Raw genomic sequence first — 20,822 nt, forward strand, 5'->3', positions numbered from 1 at the left:
GAAGAATTAAGTGAAGGTTTTAAGTAATTTGTGGTAACGAAATCCTTGACTTAATAATTTATTGTAATCTATAGTTTACGTTCATTGAAATCCAAAACGTCACTACATACACGGACATAGCAAACGATTTGGGATATATAAACACCGTTAGGGGGTGCCAAAGGAAAATCACAGTCCAAAAAAGGAAAACTAACAATAGCGAACGAAAATTCGTTCCTTTTACCTGTAATTATTGTGTATATATTCCAGTTTAAAACTTAAATATATAAATCTAGGCCCACTGTTTACAGTAACTGGTTAGAACTGTTTTCTCTAGAACCATTAACCATTAGATTTCAAATCAACACAAGGAATACATTACAGATAAGAAATAAACATATACGTCTCCAAAGTATGTTGCTATTGATGGGTTTTTAAAAGATATCTCTTTCTTGATAACGCGTAAGCTTCCTGGGGGCTTCGCCCTCTGGAACCCGCGTACACGAGGTCTGTCACGGACCCGCTAGGGCATGTTGCGGCCACTGGGCCCCTCTCCGAGGTTCGCGCGTACACTTAAAAATTGCATAGCTACGCCACTGGAATTTACCGTAAAGCGTTACCTTAAACGATGACGTATACATGCAATAGGTGAGTATGTACATCAGGAATGTGACGCTTTGCGTTTCTGTTACTGATGTCGATAAATGTAATCACTCTTTATGTTCGTACGTCATCTTATACTGTAATATATTTTTGTTTGGTACCCGCCACAGTCATTACATGTATTTCAAATGTATATAATATTGCACTAAAGTGAAAATAATTCAATGTTTCATTTTTAATTTTAAAAAATGTATTTGCTAAACAAAATTTAATCGTGCTGAACCAACTATATAAAGATACATCTATTCATAAATGCAAATATCAAATATTTGAGAAAACAACTCGAAACTTCTAAATTTCATTTAATCGATAGGATAAATTGAAAGCTTTCATTAAAATGTTGTATTGAAAGTAATATTTGAAAGATATATTGTAAAAAAATAATCTTATATGTTACAATTGTTACGTAAAAATTAAATAGATGTTTTTAATAAGTTATGAAATTAAATACCGCCTTTTCTTTTCAGGTATGTTTTATTTTCTATTGCAACCAATCTAGATGAAGCAATGATTGACTTGAATCATTCACGTGCAATCAACTGGGTATAAAATATATGGAATACGTCTCTTTGGTCTTTTAACGACTAAACAAAACGGCAGTGCATAATAATGGCTCGAGAAAAAAGACTCAATCTTTTTATCGTTTTGATTTTAAGTATCCACAGCAAAATTTTGGTAAGTTTCGTCTCTCCATCATTCATTGCATTTTGCTCTATCATTTACATATAAAGTATTCAATACCGAATATATAAACTTTGGGGAAGACAGTTAAAATTCTATAAAGATTTATTTATTTATTTATTTATTTATTTATTTATTTATTTATTTATTTATTTATTTATTTATTTATTTATTTATTTATTTATTCATTTATTTATTTATTTGATTATTTGTTATACGTACCTTGCTTAGATATCATTCGTAAATTATCGTTCATACTTGTATGCCATCAATGGATAATGCATAATAAATAATATTCTAGCATGTTAAAGTTCATTGAAAAAATGATGTTACCACGTAAAATTACCATTTGTTTCGATCTGTATCAATTTAAACAATTTGGCTAATCCTTTTTGACTTTTCACTTTCTGACTATTGTCTTGTAACAGTATCAGGCACACGAAAGCTAAGACATGATAATATCACACCTACACAAAATTCAAATCCAGAGAAATGGATGTAGATAATCCTAATGGGATATGTTCAGATCATGTTTATTTATAGTTTGACGAAACATCCGTATCGAAAAAAGCAATTCCAGTTTTACGTACAAATACGTGATCTAAAATTATAAGATATTTGCCTAAACATTTCCACTCATCGAAGTGAAATAGAATACTACTAGCAACAGGAATATTTCGACAAACGAAAATTTAAACAACAATATAAGGCTCTATTAAGTCCTGCACTGACACAAGATGCGGTCTGCGGTCAAAAGTTTTAAATCATTTACAGGCACGGATAAAATAATTTCCTTATGGAACATTTCTTTTTTTTAAATATATATCGTTATTTTTTCAGGGTTTACGTTAGCACTTTTGCAAAAAATATATAGTTTTTCTAATGTATATGAACTCATTACAGATACTAGGATTACAATCAATTTTGCACGCGATAGGACTATTTCAACTACAAAAGACTCACCAGTAACCACGCCTGGTAAACCATCAAATCTCAACCAAATGGGTAAGCGAGAAAAAGTTTACTGGCACTTCCGGATGAGCTTTTCAGGTACAAAATATCAAAAATATAGATAGGGAAGGTCAACTTTTCATCAATTTATTGTCAATCTGTAAATATTTTGTTAAATAGGAGAATGTCATGCCATAGCTAACTGAATGAGAGCTTGTCTCGTTCATTACTCGGATAAATGCTATTTAAAATGACATCGGAATGACTTTCTCCCGCAGGTAAGTGCGGCCAGCTCAGTGAATTTTGACAAAATGACAGTGAGTTCACCAATACGAAACGTATATATCAGTATTTAAGTGTTCTTCTTAATCAATATAAACGTATAATAACAGTTTCTTTTCTATTTATTACAAATTTAATTTTATTAAGCTGAATATCTTATACAGTATGTCAGGTTGAGATTGTCTGGTATCGGTTGTGATATTCTGGAACAATGTTGAGATCAACTGTTGAATAAAACTTGTAATTGTCAATCGTATACGACCGTCAAAATTCGTGAACCCTCTGTATAGGGGTTGTCATTATGACTTGTTTCTTGTTTTCGCATTAGGTCTATTAATACAGATACTAAAGAGTAGAAAACGAGATGTAAAGTATAGCGCTGAAGATGTAAGGTCTAGCACCGAAGATGTAAAATCGAGCGATGTAGGTATTAGGTAGCAATACACAGTTAGGAGTTTGGTTTCGCAATTCGGCCCTGGTGAATTTGTCAAAAAAGAAATTTGGTGTGCAATAAAATTTTTCCCAGATAGCTGAAGAATAATATAACTTTCAAAAGAGGTTTAGATGAACATCAAACATTTATTTTGCATGTTTTACTAACTCAGTAAAGTCTAAATTGCATTTAATTGATAAATTGAACAACACTTACTGTTTTCTTGATGGTATTTGTTCGTTAAATAATCAAAACAAATTTTCTTAATATACTGCCAAAATTTACACATTGGAACTTATTTTAAATAAATCAAATATAAACGGTAATAACTGTCCTTTCCTAGATTCAGATATTTCCGTTTTACACGGGAAACTCTACACTAAAATTTACGAGAAAAGGGACGATTTTTCGTTCCCTATTTTTAATTTTCCTTTTTTGGATGGTGATGTTCATTTGGCACCATCTTACGGTGTTTATATATCACAACTCGTACGCTATGCCCGAGTCTGTTGTGACGTTTTGGATTTTAATGAACATAATCTATGTATTACTGGTAAATTATTAAGTCAGGGATTTCGTTACCACAAAAAAAGCTTAAAATCTTTACTAAATTCTTCCATAGATATAAAGATTTGGTTTTGAAGTTGGTTGTTCCTGTAGAAAACTTATTTCAAACGGGATAGCACGTCCTCATTTTTACGGAGATGTTGTTTAACGAGCCTTGAAATTTAAAAACGATCCGAATAAAGTTATCGACCCTTTAAATAAAATTATTCTAAAAGGTTACCAATTCAACAATGTAATTAAATCTTTGAATATTGTTTTTTTGGTATTAATATTGATTTTGTTATCAGTAAAGTAAAAGCACACTAAATATTATTGTTATATACATATGCACATTCTACAATCTGCCGATACCTGTATCTTGGCATTGCACAAGGTCATGCTTTTCTCTGACTGTTTATGACGTCTTCACACTAAATCCATTGGATGTTGGATGTGTACTGATTGATAGTTTAGTCTTAAATGCAAGATTTTTTTATTAGTAGTTATTGGCTTTGAACTAGCTGTCAGTAACTGCGAGTACTCTGAGATCTGTCCTTAGTGTCGTTTTGTTGTTGGGATGTACAAGTACCTGTTCACGTCTGTTTTTGTTAGATGTATTTCTATTTGTATCCTTCTGATGAGTTGAGCCTTTTTCAATTGATTTTTAATGTTTGTTCTTATGTTGTACTGTTACACCACTCAGGTTAGGGGGAGGGTTGGGCGCCCGCTAACATGTTTAACCCAGCCACATTCTGTTTGTGCTTGTCCAAAGTCAGGAGCCTGTAATTCAGTGGTTGTCGTTTGTTGATGTGTTAAATATTCGTTTTTTGTTCATTTTTTTGTACATAAATTAGGCCGTTAGTTTTCTCGTTTGAATTGTTTTACATTGGTCATTTCGAGGCCTTTTATAGCTCACTATGCGGTATGGGCTTTGCTCATTGTTGAACGCCGTACTGTGACCTATATTTGTTAATTTCTGTCTCACTTGGTCTCTTGTGGAGAGTTGTCTCATTGGCAAATTATACCACATCTTCTTTTTTATATTTACGGTGATTTTTCTGTTTTACAGTCCTTGTATCACAGTCCTTCTAAATGGTTTTCATTTGACATCTAGATAGATAAATGTCAATGGTTTCAGAAAAGATGTCACTCAAATGGATTGAATTTCTACTTTATACCGTATTTTGGGGACATTTGTGACATTTTTATCCCCCTTTTTCCAATCTTTTGTATCAAATAAATGCAAATTGTTTCTTTGGTAACACCTTAAAGAGATTACATTTTACCATTTTACCTATTGTAAATCATTCTATGGAGGATGTTGTTTCCAAATATATGCACATACACGACACAACAGTAAGCCTTATTTGTAAGAAGCAAGGCAGGTCTGAAAATTAAGATCTACAGCACTGGCCTTTGCACTTAACTATTTAGTATCCGTATTAGACCAACATGACTCCATATAATACCAACACCATAAACAAGTTAAAATGACGACCATTATATAGAAAGTTCGTGTATTTTGACGGTTGTATCCGATTGATACGTAGCTAGTTGAAAATGTTATTTAACAGTAGATCTCAACATTGTTCCTGAATATCACAACCGATACCAGCCAATCTCAACCTGACATACTTTATAACATATTTAGCCTCTTAAAATTAAATTCATAAGAAATAGAAAAAAAATACGTTTATATTGATTAAGAAGAACACTTATATACTGATATATACGTTTTGTATTGATGAACTCACTGTCATTTTGTCAAAAACTCACTGAGCTGGTCGCACTTACCTGCGGGAGAAAAGTCATTCCGATGTCATTTTAATTTATATTGGTCCGAGTAATGAACGAGACAAGCTCTCATTCAGTTATCTATGGCATGCCGTTCTCCTATTTAACAAAATATTTACATATTGACAATAAATTGGCGTAAAGTCGACCTACCCTATCTATATTTTTGATATTTTGTACCAGTCAAGCTCAACCGGAAGTGCCAATAAACTTTTTTCTCGCTTAACTATTTGGTTGAGATTTGATGGTTTACCAGGCGTGGTAACGCTCGAATCAAACAAATTAAAAAGTCCTAATAAAATAAGAAAGTGAGGAGCAAAGACGAATGATAATTTTTAAAAGTTTTGCCAAATACAGCTAAGGTTATCTATTCCTGGGGAAGAAAATCTTTAATTTATTTAAAAAAATCCATCTTTATTTACACAATTAATTTATATATATATGAACATTTCAATAATAATTCATGTCAACACAGATTAAAGAGCAGGGGAATTGAGATCGGTACTTTGTGTCAACTGTGTTTTGTTATTTGTTTCGTGCAAAGTTAAGATCTGATCAGTGGAAACCTTTTTTATTGACTATTATAGTGTGTTTTTATGTGGTATTGGTACACCACTATCCATTATTACGTCAGAGTTCAGCGCTTGCAAACATGTTAAAACACTTCAACAAACGTTGTGTGCCTGTTCCATTTGATATCGTCGGTTTCTTGTTTGAATTATGACATTCTCATTTGCAATCATACAACATCTCCATATTTTATATCACTATCATAGCAGCGATGCAGTTGTGTGAACATGAACAAAATATTTGTAGTTAAATTTCCGTAAATCAACTATGAGAAGATGTATCTGTGATGTCTTCATGAATGACTAAGATTGAATTTGAAACTTTACATTACAGCCGTTTTATCCCTTATTTTCTTATTTTCATCATTTCCTGGAATATCCCTACACAGAATACCATCATATAAATTTTACAGTATTTAGGAACAACAATATCTAAGGTGTAGAATCATCTTATTTCTGTACCGCTATTATAATATCTCGACGATGTCTTACACAATAGGTTCCCGCAAAGTTGAACTTATCAAACGCAATTGACATGGTGCAACATCAAAACACACTCCGATAAAACCACGCGGACTTTAACAAGTAAAATTGAGAATGGAAATTGGGAATGTGTCAAAGAGACAACAACCCGACCATAGAGCAGACAACAGCCGAAGGCCACAAAGACTGAAAACCCCATCGTATCTCTTTATTTTCAAAAGATATGCCTTCCAATTAACAGCCTTGTAGGAGGCAGATACATACATAACAGGCAAAAACTGTTATGCTAAAACTGATTTTTTTTTATTTGTTGATACATTTAAAAACTAAAAAAAGAAAAGATTAAACCAGAAAGAGTCAATCAAAATTGTAAAAGTAAATAAAGCATTTATGTAAAATATTGTATAACAAGAAAGATCGAATATACTGAAACCAGGTTCAGCCCACCATTTTTTTCTTAAAATTTCCTGTACCAAGTCAGGAATATAGCAGTTGTTATCAAATAGTTCGTTTCTATGTGTGTTGACGTTTGTTTTTGTTGCACTTCGGTGTTCCTGTTATTCTTTTGTTTTCCTCTTATAGTTGATGTGTTTCCCTCGGTTTTGGTTTGTAACCCGGATTTGTTTTCTCTCAATCAATTTATGACTTTTGAACACCGGTATACTACTGTTGCCTTTATTTATACTGAAATCAAGTCAATGTACTTTATTTTATTATTGCTGCTACTTAAATCATGCTTTATTGTACATTATTAATGAACACCATCGACCGTTGTACATCTAAATAGATTTCAAACAATGACCAATGAAGCACATATCTGACCCTTGATCTTCTCTGCAGATTTATTATTATGAATAGTATACACTTGTAAACAAATTATGATCTGAAACGGTTATTTGATCCGAACAGCTCTTAAAAGACAAAACATTAAACAATAAATTATGTTCAGTCTTTCCGTCAATTTTCAGAAATGTTCTTGTATACAAACTTGCATTAAAACGTAGAAGAGTCGTTTATATGTTAAATATCATTCTCACAATCAATTTTCCACATTACATATATCTATAGAAAATCACTTATTTAGAATCCGAAAATAACACTTCCAAGCAAGCGTAAAACATATTTACATTGTTAATGAAAATGATATAAAATCAACGTTTTATTGTCATTTTTATCTTAAAGGGATACAAAATAATAATTTCAGAAGGTGAATATTTGGACTCATGTTTGTTTTGCTGTTAGAACTCGTAAACACTGCAATTGTTTTCTTTCGTTGGTATATACTATTTTGCAGCTAAGTCATAACAAAATTGGTTAATGATAGCATGAAATCTGTGAATGGATTTATCACTAAAAAAATCACTTTCTCTTTCATTAAGCTACATGTACAAAGACTTTTAATCGAAACACTTACCATATTTAATTTTAAGTGGGTATGATCAATTGCCGCCGGATATACATATATAAACAATGACCCTTCTTAACAGTAGTTCTTCAGTCCAAATAAAAATTAAAAAAGCAAATAAATCATTCAAAATTTCAAATGTATGATGTTTTAAATTTTTTATGCGAAAAAACCTACTACAGATGTATATAATCTCAATATGAATGATATGCAAATTGTCTAATTCGTGTCCGACATCACTGATTCAAGTTAAATACTTAGGTAATCGAATATTTCTGAATTGTTTACATTTTTTCACGTTTCATTTTTTGGCATTTGAAAATGTCAAGTTTTTGACAATTTGAAGTAAAAATCTTTTTATTTGAATAATCATTGTCACAGTAATACTTTACGTCCGATCTATGATACTTAAATAATCATACACTTTTCTATACTCGTTAGTTGCGATCGAATCAAACTATTTCTAAACAGAAATCAATAACGAATTTGAAGAGAATTGAATACACAAAATTAAGAAAGATGTGGCAATGTTACCTATGCCTTCGAGCATTGAAGCAGAACACGCTTTTTGACGAAAAAACCATTATTTTAATATGGTTTTTCATCTGGGTAGTAGGAAATAATACGAATTCATGACAAAAATGTTTGTTTTTTCCGTCATTTGAATTCGTGTTATTTAGTTAACTAATACATGGAGAAAATTCAGTACAAGTGGGTCCGTATTTGTTTACATTTGGCTTTTTTAAATTCACATAATGAAATGCATGTTTGTCTTTCATTTACAAATATATACGTCGAATGAGGGAAATAATTTTAACATGCACTAAAATGATTAACAAACGAACATGGAGTAAGAGGGAGTTTGCTGTTTCCCCCATACAGGGGTGTGGTATTTATTTTTACAAATGCTGTCCTCCAGTCTAAACCAAGGTTTCAAAACTATATTTGAAGATGTCGAACTACAGTTTATCATTTACAAATATGTTTAGCTAAGGGATTATTATTTGATTAAACCTGTCATTAAATGTTTATATTATATCAGATTCATACAACATAAATAAGTGTAATATATTCTGTGAAAGACTTGAGCCACTGAAATGCTACAATGTTGTTTTAATATTGACTTAAAGGTGTATTACCGCAAATTTTTCGATGGCGAAGTCCGGGGATGACCCTTTTTTATACTTCAGAATGATATATTTACCTAATTGATAAGACTATAATCGACTCGAACGAGAATTATTGTTTTCCATTAAAGCTATATGTACAAGACAAACAGTGGCAAAATGGCATTTTTGTATATACTAGTAGTCAACTTATCTACAGTGTCGCATTAAAGATATTCGTAACGTTAAATAAGCTTTAGATAAAGTAGTGGTGAAGTCACTTCCTAATTGGTGAATATACCTATAATTAGAAATAAACAAAGTCAACGAAAACAGCAAGACTTCCGACTGTCACTTAACACTACACAGAAAATTGGAAGATTGTGCAATACCAACCTGGAATGAAACAAGATGCTCGTTTATGCTCATGGCGATTAAATATTCGATGGTAAGTCGCATTTACTGAGTCCAAATTGAAAAAAAGAGGGTGGGACTGTGATACACACTTAATGTGTGACATATTTGTTTGGAGGTCAAACAAAGCATGCTGGCGTCCGTAAAATGTTTGAAGAATGCAAATAACCTGCATAATCCTTTAACTTCGCCGTAAAGAAAAAATACTCTAATGGAATTATTCAAAGCTTGATGACTTCACGATATATGTGGATCGCATCTATTATAGGTTGCAATTCTGTAAATATAGACAATGCAATTTCCCATAGGAACTCCGTTTGCGGCTAAAACTGTGCCACTTTTACTAGGAAGTTTCGTGAAAAATTATATCCTAGAACGGAAAGTTGATATGCACTACTATTTTATTTCAAAGGTCAAAATATAGGGCTGTGAGGCATATTTTCAACACTTATATGCCCTGAGCTTCTAAGAGTTTAAACTTATACTAAAATTCTATACTACCCCTACGTCCACTTTTGGGCCTCCTAAGAATTAAATTTTAGGCAATACCATTTTTTGTCGATACTGGTAACATTTTCAAGATATGTCCCTATGAGATGAAACACAGAGATCATGTATGGGAACCAGTACGTTAACAAAATTAACATATCTATGAATATTATATATCTCCCCAAAAGAGGCGTGGCTTGTGAAACAGCTGTATTTACAAAGTGCAACCTATATTGAACTTGAAATAAAATACACTGCAGCGAAATATATGTAAAACATGTTTTACTATTAAAAAATATGAGATTAGGTATGATTTCCAATGAGGCAACGATATAAAAAATACAACAGGACGAGGATGTAAACAACATTAGGTTACTGTATATTTAACAATGAGCAAGCGTCTGATTTCTGCTTTCAGTTACATCTAAAAATTGACAAAGATGGGGTATTGAAAACTAACTTAATGGCAATAGAAATGAATTCAGCTTTCCAGTTTTGAACTTTCCGTTTCTAGAAAGAAATATCCAGCAACATCTTGTATAATCGTATAAAGGCGTATACATATACAAGTTTATACGGTATTTAAGGACATACATACATACAAGGAACTAGTCGTCAAGAAATGGGGAGCAGTCTCTAAACAAAGTTTACCCTTTACTGAAAAACAATAGAAAAGCAAAGGATATGGGGTATCTATCTATAACACAAAATCAGTACATGCACAACAAAAAAAACACACAAAAAGCAAAGGAATAGCGCTTTTATTGCTGTTCTTCATCTCGAAGTCACAGTGAGGCCTTCAACACGGATAAAAAAAAACTCTCACCTCACTGCAAGTTTAAAACGGCCCCTAGCACCACTGAATAAAACAAATAGATGTCAATCAAAACATCATGCATCTTGATGATTTCAGCCTTTGAAAACATTTTGTTTGAACCATAGTAGCATTTATAAAGTATGATTTGTCCTGATCTGTAAGATGATATTGATATAAACGTTGGCCATTCTTTAAAAAAAATGGAATCATTGTTTCAATCTGTACTTATTTGAAGTATAAGAAATAATAGTGGAAGCATCCTGTTCCTTTTCCGGACTTCGTTTATATTCGTGATTTTTCGTTAAACATCATACGAGAGCATACGAATTCTGGCAAATATGTATATCTGATTACCGAAAAATATAAGGATAAATTAAACAAAGTCATGCACCAATAAGTTTCGGTTCATCATCAGGTAGCAACTGTTTCATATAAACATGGAAAGAGGTTAAGTGGAGCTAGGCGATATTGCATCTGCACTGCGTATAACAGTTCTATAAATATTATTATTACTCACTATACTTACCACTAACTGAATAAAATATTAACGTCATGCTTTACTTTGAATGACTGTTATCCTACGGTAAACTTACACGTGCACGTAGTTAAAAAGCCCTTATGATTTCTTGGTGCTTTTGCACTGCTTAGAAAATATAATTGCTTCTTGTCAATATAGATCTTTAACAATGTTCGGCTGCATTTCTGATTAGACACAAAAATAATTTACAAGAAAAAAATCTGAAACACAAAACATGGAACAAATTGCATAACCTCATATTAAGTTCCGAATTTTTTCGTCGATTGTGCTGATCGCAGGAATTCTCCTTTCCTCGATTTAATCATTTTTGAAATTAAATGTTCATGCAAGGCGTCATTGTGTACAAAATAATATCTAGTGAAGGGAAACAATACATGCGATTTTTATTAAACAATGACCGTCTGTCCTTCTGATCAGTACGTGTTTGATTTTTGCGTAATTTAACAAGGACATGACACTCAGTTCTCTTATTTCATATTATTCCACTATTTAACAGGATATAGACTAAAAGATGTGCATTTTAATTACTCAATTGTTAAGCATGGTGAATTCAGATAATTTAATATATGTTACTTAATTATATGAGTGTATTGTCCAACTCAATTGTATGGGTATATTGTCAAATCTAAATATTCTGTGTACTGGTGCTATTGTCCTTTAGTTTCAAAAGCATTTAGACAAAAGTAATTGCAAGCGATGTTTAATTCCATATTGAAGAATACAATATCATGAAATTCGTTTGGATGATCTACAGTTGGCAGCACGTTATACTACATACGTCTACATACATACCTCAGTTTTAGACCCAGTGTATTCATTTATATAACTGTGCATCACGCTAATTGCATAGTACTTACATGACACACACTAAGAACCTGTAGATTTTCAATTATTTCATCTAAAGTTCTGTGATAACCAATAAGTGCCTGTCTGTCATTTTAATCGAGTCAACAATGATATATGATCAAAGGAAATTTCGTTAAAGTAAATACAGGTAACAATTCGTAGTACATAAAAAGGACAATGAAAAAGCAGATTTAAGTTTTAGGTAGAAAAACTCATCTAAACTTGTTATATTGGTAACACCTTCATTTCAGGTTTATTATTATTTATTCTTTATTATTATTTCTTAGTTCTTTATTTGTATGAAATAACCACATATGACATTTTTTTTCTGTAAAGGCTTTCAATGGTTCTTCCGAAATTTCAAGAATGTAGGTGACCTCTTCGTATCATAATCTAGATATTCTATCAGCAAATACTTATATACTATAGAATTGATAAATAGATGTTTTCATAATGGCCCGAGGTCTATAATAATGGCTTGAGAATATCTGTAATGAACTGAAGCAACACCGAAGGACATAAAAGTCATTATGAAAACACCTATAACTTAATACACGTATTACTCAACTAAACAGAGCAAAGATTTATTAACCAACTAAAATTATTACTAAATGTCCAGTTACTAAAATTGCAGCAGTGCATATTGCAGCCTACATAGAAAGCATTATTACGAAAACGTTATGAATATGACAATCATAATGAATTATTTGTCAATAACATTAACATTTAAGCACATTTAGAAACAACGAGGTTAACTTCCCGTGACCGATGATTATTAAGTCGAGAAGAGTTATTACCGAGAACTGTCAGTCATCTTCAATTTCGTGTCGTTTCAAAACTGGTTATTTATAATGGGTTTTTGTATACACAATGGCTGCAACAGGGCATTAAAACAATTAACTCATAGGCTTTTATACCACATCTCCTTATTTCATAGACAATATTACCAGCATTTCGTGTATCTTTTAGTCTAGACGCCATCTAATTAACCATCGAGATGACCTCCGAAGACAGTTCTAATATATATATATATATATTCTTTTAACGACTTAAAGAATAAGACTAATTAATATTAATCATACAGAAATAGTTTAAGTTTTCTAAATTAAGAATTTTAGTATAAGAAACATGATTGTTTTTATACATACTATTAAAACAACTTCTGTTTTAATAAACATTTCAGAATTAATAATCCTATGTTATATAAATCTTTGAATTGATTGAAAATTTGATAAATCGACAGTGGTTCAAATACCCTTACACGATTTCTCAAGAAATAATAATTGCATTACTGTATGGTTCCGGTTAAAAAAGTATAAAATGAAAACCTTTAAAATCAGCCCCGGTTTTTTGTGGGGTTCGGATTGATAAGCCTTTTCTTTTCTATGTTGTGTTTTGTAAACTATTGTTTGTTTTTGATCGTTTTTCGTTTTTGTCATGGTATTGTCAGTTTGTTTTCGACTTAAATATCCCTTGGTTTCATTCGCCTGTCTTTCAAAAGTCATACATTTCAGTTGCAATTTGAGCAACGGAAAGGTGACTACTCTACTTAATGATAGCCTTATCCTAAGAAAATTATTAATCACAGTTTACAATGTTTTGATATTAATATCAATGTATACAAATTACTTCAATTGTCTTGACACGAGTTATTAGTAATAAGAAAATATCATTTTATAAATTTGATGCGCTTTCCTGGAGTTACCGTTATCAGAAACAGTCAAACCTGAAACCTTGAAATTTAAAGATACTTAAAGAGCTAAATGACCAAAAAGTACCTATAGAAGGAGAATAGTAAAATTAACCAGCGGTCACCTTTGCATGATAATCGTTTTTCAGTCTGATAAAATTTAGGTCATAAAAGTTTTTTTTTCATATACTCACAACAATGCATCGATGACTCGGTGGTACATTTTTGATATCATTATTTCATCCATTCTGTAATGATTTCAAAGATAAGACACTCGCGTTAGAAAATTTAACAGATGTGTTTATTTGATTAAAAACAAACTATTGAACTTAAAATTATTTTGTTAAAATAGTATCAAAGAGATAGGATCAGATATGTTTCGAATAATGCCGATTTGTCGCCAAAAAAAAAGCTTCTTTTATGATTATCAGTTTTTAACTATAATAACCTTATATAGAGATCCCTGATATACTATGTAATATGTTTATTATTATTGGTGGCCTTCGGCTGTTGTCTGCTCTTTGGTCGGGTTGTTGTCTCTTTGACATATTCGCCATTTCCATTCTCAATTTTATTATGATAGTTTGTTTGTCAGTATCTGTTTATTGTTCCTTATTATAAGATATACCTAAAACATATAATATTATGCAGATAAAAACCATAGACAACATAGACAAACCTCATACATATCAATCAAAGACAACAACAGTGTACCGATGTTCAATTCTCATAAATCATATACAAATAAGACCATCAATACTGAATTATCAACCTTCTGTTTTTATGTTGAATTTTCTACTGAGTATTATTATTATTTTCTATTATCTATTTTAAAATTTTAAGGTATTGTCGATACGTTTCTGTCACTAACAAGGCATAAAGGTTCATCATCGAATTATTATAAGTAAGAAGATATCAAGGGATTTTTAAGAAATCAAACGTCAAACGCGGACAGACAAAACCGTGGACAACAGAAAATATAAATGACAATTTAGAAAACAATTAACAAAATTGTGTTTTGAGCAACGAATTGTGTTTCGATCTGATCTATCAGTTTAAATGGAAAACAAATATTTGATACTTTAAATGAAATCATAGTTGCAATGTCAATTAAAATGTAAGAGATTGCATACGGAACAAAATCGCATGAATCATTTATCAAAGACACTCAAACTGATACTAAGCTGTTCCCATATTAAAATTGATTTCAATTATTAATATAGTTATCAAAGGTACCAGGATTATAATTTAATACGCCAGACGCGCGTTTCGTCTTCATAAGACTCATCAGTGACGCTCATATCGAAATAGTTATAAAGCCCAACAAGTACAAAGTTGAAGAGCATCGAGGACCCAAAATTTCAAAAAGTTGTGCCAATTACGTCTAAGTTTATCTATTCCTGGAATAAGAAAATCCTTAGTTTTACGAAAAATATAAAGTTTTGTCAACAGGAAATTTACTAAAATGACCATATAATTGATATTCAAAACAACAACTAGAGTCTTCAAAGTTGACTAATGTATCTACAAACTAAATACAGGTTACATTAGCGTTTACAGAACCAGAAGAACTGTATTTGTTGTATTGTGTGCAATATGTTTCTACATTGATACCCAACCCAGTAATTACTGTTTGAATTGATCTGCATACATATAACACTAATCGACCGAAGACGATAACACATAATTGATATTTTGATTTATAATGTCCATAAGACACTATTTATAAATAGTACATGCAATTATATTTCTATATTACCCCGGTCGGCTTCGTATTTCCAAGTCTTTGTTTTTCTATGTATTGTTTTGAAGACTGCCTTTTGTAGCTTTTCGTTTCGTTTCGTTTTGTTTTGTTTTGTTTTGTGTATTTTTGGTTTTTTTTTTGCAATGGCATCGTCAGTGTATCTTCGGCTTATTATTTTGTTATTGTCCCTTTGGTATTGTCTGTCACTGTTTCTTTAAAAAAAAATAATTTTGCACTAATTAAAAATTAATTAAGTATAAAATGCATATTGCGTACCAATTAGTATTGTTTTATATAAAAAAAGATAGATATCCACATATGATGGACACGTTTCAAAAATCGAATTTCCAAATGTATTAGAAGAAAGAAAAAGCAATTGGCATAGTAATTGCCAGTATGGTAGAGACTAAACCAGCCTGGTAAACTTATCGGCTTCTGATTGCTTGACATTATCGTATTTAAAAAAACTTTTGCTTTGGTGAAAGGTATCAATATTGGATATTACTATTGTCTATACTCAATCTCTTCACAGAAGTGACCCAGTGTGCTGCCATCTTAATGCTCTGGGTAAAATCGTAGACAAAATTTAATTTTCTGTCTTATTCATGACTAATATAGCCAATTTGTCCATGATCACATAATGTAGTTAACTTTTCATTTCAAATTATATGAAAACTAAACCAAGTTTTTTTTTCAAAAACTAGTGAACATTTAAAATAAAATTCAATCATATGTGATTATATCTAATTTTATTTGATAAGGTCAACTCAGTTGCTTGATATATTTTGCATTCGCAACCCTTTAACTCTTTCAAAAGTATATAATCTGATTGATTGAAAGTTACATCATTAAAGGTGTTAAGCATTACTGCTTTGTTACACATATCTTGTGTAAAAGTTTAGGTAAGGGTTAAAACTGATTTACTTGTTAAAGGTCGAAATAGTTTATCATGTCATGACTTTGTAAAGTTCATTGTTAATTGAAAATGGAATATGGGCTGCGATATTTAAGTTCATGAGTAAATATAACTTGCGGTATACTCCTATTACATATTCATTTTAATGAATATTGTCAATTTGCTCGAAAATGTCCTAGTTTAGTTATATGTTTCGTCCTGAATAAGCATGTACATTTTACCATTAGACGTTAAGTAAGAAACAATCAATCAATCAACATAAATATTAAGTCTTCAACCAATTTAACAACCAGGTTGAACGAGCGCAGATATTGCGCTAATGAAATTTACTACAAATAACGCTAATATCAGCATACGCGTTGAAAATTTTATGTTCCGTAACAGGTCATTAACAAAGCGTAATTTAGGTTGGTTATGTGTGCAAGGTGAACACATTGATGGTAAGTAAGCTTCACATTATAATTTTTTGTGGAAAATGTTGAAGAAAATTATGTTGGAAACACTAAAAAGACTAGTTTGTCGTTTCGGGGCCATTTATAGCTGACTTGCGGTATGGGCTTTGCGCATTGTTGAAGGCCGTACGGTGACCTATAGTTGTTAATTTCTGTGTCATTTGGTCTCTTGTGAAGAGTTGTCTCATTGGCAATCATACCACTTCTTCTTTTTTATAGTTACTGCTTGATATCCAATGAATATCTTTTTGACCATTGTAAAGTAGGTCAACTTAACAAAAGGTATGGCCAATACGTAAATTGTCATACATATTTCCAGAATTAGTATTTTTAATTGATATGCCTATATTGACGGATTTTCTCCATTTCTGCGTATCATGTAAGCTTGAATATCGTTACCAAAGTTACACATCAGTGAATATCATATTAACTTTTTGTCAGTTAGTGGTGCAATTGTGTTTGTTAGTTTGCTATATAATAGATAAATAAATCGCTGAAAATAGAAACTGCAGTCTGTTTTCATATCATGTTTTTATCATTCAAGACAGAACTATTGCTTATATCATGGCCATACGATGGTTTAATGGCGGAAAGATTAATCAAAAACATTTTAAACAATCCCTGACTGTTTTTTTTATATCACAGATGTTTGTTATATATAGTACAAATTAGTTCAGTAATGAAAACCATGCAATAAATTATAAGTGCTCACAATATTGGCATTGGTCTTTTCTTTGAAAAATAGTTATCTCATTAGCAATCCACATTCTGAAATTTTATGCAAGTACTCAGGATTCCTAGTAAAATGCAAGATCTAATCACAAGACACCATTTACTTCCGAAACCATCGGTACATATTGATTTTCTCACCATTAAACCTGACCGAATAATGTTTGCACTGATAGACAAGACCTTTACCGTAGAGAAAACACAACAAATACAATTCTGCTAACCTATGTTAATCAAAATGATAATTTTATTTTCAAACATGCGTTTTGTCCCCATTGCCACTCTATATTACCAGCCAAGCATATTTTGTAATGATAAAATCTTAAGGAAAGGAAGACTGGATTGTGGCTACGTCAATTTGACCATTTGCATTGTCATCTGTGACACAGATATTCCATGACGATCAACCAAATCATAATGTAAGATTTTTCAACTATACAATGTTTTACCCTTGATTCGATAGCTTCCTTGTAAGCAGCAGCCATTTATCAGAAACGATCATGATAGAAAATACCAAATAGAAATTGTCACCCTAACAGCATTATTAGTGAGTGTGAAGATATTGTAAATTAAGCGGTTTAATAGCACACAGTATGTACAAAATTCACCAAAATTGACTGAAAGCAACTAACCCTGTATTATCCATGTATAAAAATCTAAATTCCTGACAATATTCACACTCAATGGTATGCATTGAAGCAATGCCGTTCTGTAATAAAATTGTTTATATTTTTTGTTTACTTTGTTTATCTAAAATTTTGATTTTGTGATGTTAATTGTATATAACTATCATTAAGAAAAAAGGTTTAAAAACTTTAAACATTTATGTTATTGAGGTGCATCTATTTGGAATGCAACAAAATTTATTTCGGTTTCATTTAAAGTCTAATTAAAAAGAAAAACATTGTTAGAATATTTGAGTCGGAATATAATTTTATCGATCTTATAAATATATGTTGATATAGTTTGTGGAGAAATGCACATGTGTTCACTATTTTTCTTTATTTTTTTTTATTTTGTCACGTTTCTATAATAATATTTTGTTAAAAATCATTAATGTAGGTGTACAGCTTTATGAAGTTTTCATCCGATGTTGAATATGGTATTATGTAACATGTAAATAATAAATAAATTCTTCGTCAGAAATTTCATTTTTATATTCCTGAATATCAACTTTATGAATTTACAATAAGCTAAAATGAGTTTGCAATTTTCCACCTTCATGGACATTTACTGCGTCAAGAAATAAAAATCTAGATAATAATATTTTTATGTTAATCAAAGAAAAAAACTCACCATCAATACTAGTATTAAAATTGTGAACGCCAGACACTAGAATAAAAAAATAAATAAAATGACCAAACAAAGTATAAAGTTGAAGAACATTGAGAACTATATGTGTATAGATCGAGCATTTGTTTCTCTCTGTTAAGCCGTTTATATTTGTTCATACCGGGGTCTTTTATAGCTTACTATACAGCATTGATATTGTTAAAGACCATATACGGCATTCTATGGTTACTTTAATCAACGTTATTGGGCATTTGTGGATCATACAGCATCTCAAAAAAGAACCGTCTGCATTTCTATTAGTCCCTATTTATATAGCGGTTCTACGTCTAAATGTATCTCCGTTGAACTGGGGTTCTTCTGCAGGAACATATACCCCATCGCTTCATGCATTCTGCCTGTGCAATATCCCAATCGATGTTCAGGTTTTACAAGTTCAATACAAATATTATACTAAACTTTACTCAATTCTATCATTGATACAAAGACTAGGTTTGAGAGTTTGGCACTATCATTTTTACGGTGATGTTGTTTACCGAGTCCGAAAATTTATAGGATTCAATTAAGTTTATAGATTTTTTAAATAAACGTATTCTAAAAGTTCAAACATTCAACACTGTTATTAGATCTTTGAAGATTGTAGTTATCGGTACAAAAAATAATTTCGTTATTAGTAAACTAAAATCAAACTAAATACTATTGTTATACACATATGTACATTCATAGTCCTAGTATCTTTTGGTACCTTTATTTTGTAATAGCACAAGTTCATGGTTTTCCGTGACTGTTAATGACAACTAAATCAATAGGATGCTGGCTGTGAACTGATTGTTTATTTTTTGGGCTTTGTATCAATCTGACGAGTAACGTCCTTTTCAAATGATGTTATTGTGTGTTTTATTTCACCAATGTTGCAGCTTAGGCAAGAGTTTGGCGCCAGCGTACATGTTTAACCCCTCCAAATTCTGTATGTCTCTGTTCCAAGTCAGGATCCTGCAATTGAGTGGGTGTCGTGTGTTGCCGTATATCATATTTGTTTTTCGTTTATTGTTTTCTACATAAATCAGGCCGTTAGCTTTATCCGTTTCAATCGTTTTATATTTGGAATTTCATAGTTTACTATGCAGTATATTTTTTGCTCAGTGTTGAAAGCCGTATAGTGACCTATAGGTGTTAACTTCTACGTCATTTGGTCTCTGGTGGAGAGATGTCTCTTTGGCTATCATACCACACCTAATTTTTATAAGCATATTCGTATATGCTTGTGTTGATACAAATTTTAAAAGTATGATTTATTTGGTGTTTTGTATCTTTGTAGTTGTTTTGTGCAGTATGTTTATCGTGCTTGTTTGCTACTTGTGGACCCTCGCTGGTTAATAATATTCGTGTTGCAAATAAAGCATTACACTAAAAATAATTGAAATTTGTTCATCACTAGTAATCACCATATTATACCTATTTCTTTTATATCTAATGCTTATTTGGCATTTTATAAACTATTTCACATCACTTTGAATTCTAGACCAACTCAAAACAAAATATTTTGTTAAAATTAGTTCGATCTACTGTTTTTGATTGTGTACAGGATATCCCGTTGATATTACTGTTGAGAAAGTGTTTGTGAAAAGATTATTCAAATGGAAAACGTATTATGATATTTAAAGTAAACCGTCATCATACTTAATAGAAATATAGTATCTATCTCACGCTGTTTATATAAGACGATTGATATTTTAACACTTTCCCAAAGATGAAGTGCAGACGATATTACCTTGGCAATACTACAATAAAAGAAATTTTAAAGTATACAAATAAGGATTGTATGTAACTGTATGTCAATTTACAGACCTTTGAATGCATAAATAGCTACAGAGTGCAAAATTTGTTATATTGTTGTTAAATACACTTCACTTTTAATTTTTACCTAAATGCAAGTAAACCTTTAAAACAAGTTTGACAGTAAAATTGAGAATGGAAATGGGGAATGTGTCAAAGAGACAACAAC

General features: G+C 31.2%; 1 protein-coding gene across 6 annotated transcripts in view; it reads left to right on the forward strand.

Moving 5' to 3' along the window:
* Nucleotides 1–20,822, forward strand: part of LOC127716338 (A disintegrin and metalloproteinase with thrombospondin motifs 16-like) — a 78,372-nt gene that overhangs the window by 21,659 nt on the left and 35,891 nt on the right. For 4 of the 6 annotated variants that reach the window (XM_052222508.1, XM_052222507.1, XM_052222505.1 and 1 more), the window contains exon 2: nucleotides 1,110–1,317. The exons of 1 other annotated variant lie outside the window; for it this stretch is intronic. In XM_052222508.1, coding sequence (XP_052078468.1) covers nucleotides 1,252–1,317 — 66 coding nt within the window. In that variant the 5' untranslated portion in view covers nucleotides 1,110–1,251. Of the gene's footprint in view, nucleotides 1–1,109; nucleotides 1,318–9,304; nucleotides 9,341–20,822 lie in introns of those variants that run through there. One more of the 6 variants, XM_052222510.1, reaches the window with a different exon arrangement.

The sequence above is a fragment of the Mytilus californianus genome, unplaced genomic scaffold (assembly GCF_021869535.1).
Source record: "Mytilus californianus isolate M0D057914Y unplaced genomic scaffold, xbMytCali1.0.p SCAF_9, whole genome shotgun sequence".
Taxonomy (NCBI): Eukaryota; Metazoa; Mollusca; class Bivalvia; order Mytilida; family Mytilidae; genus Mytilus; species Mytilus californianus.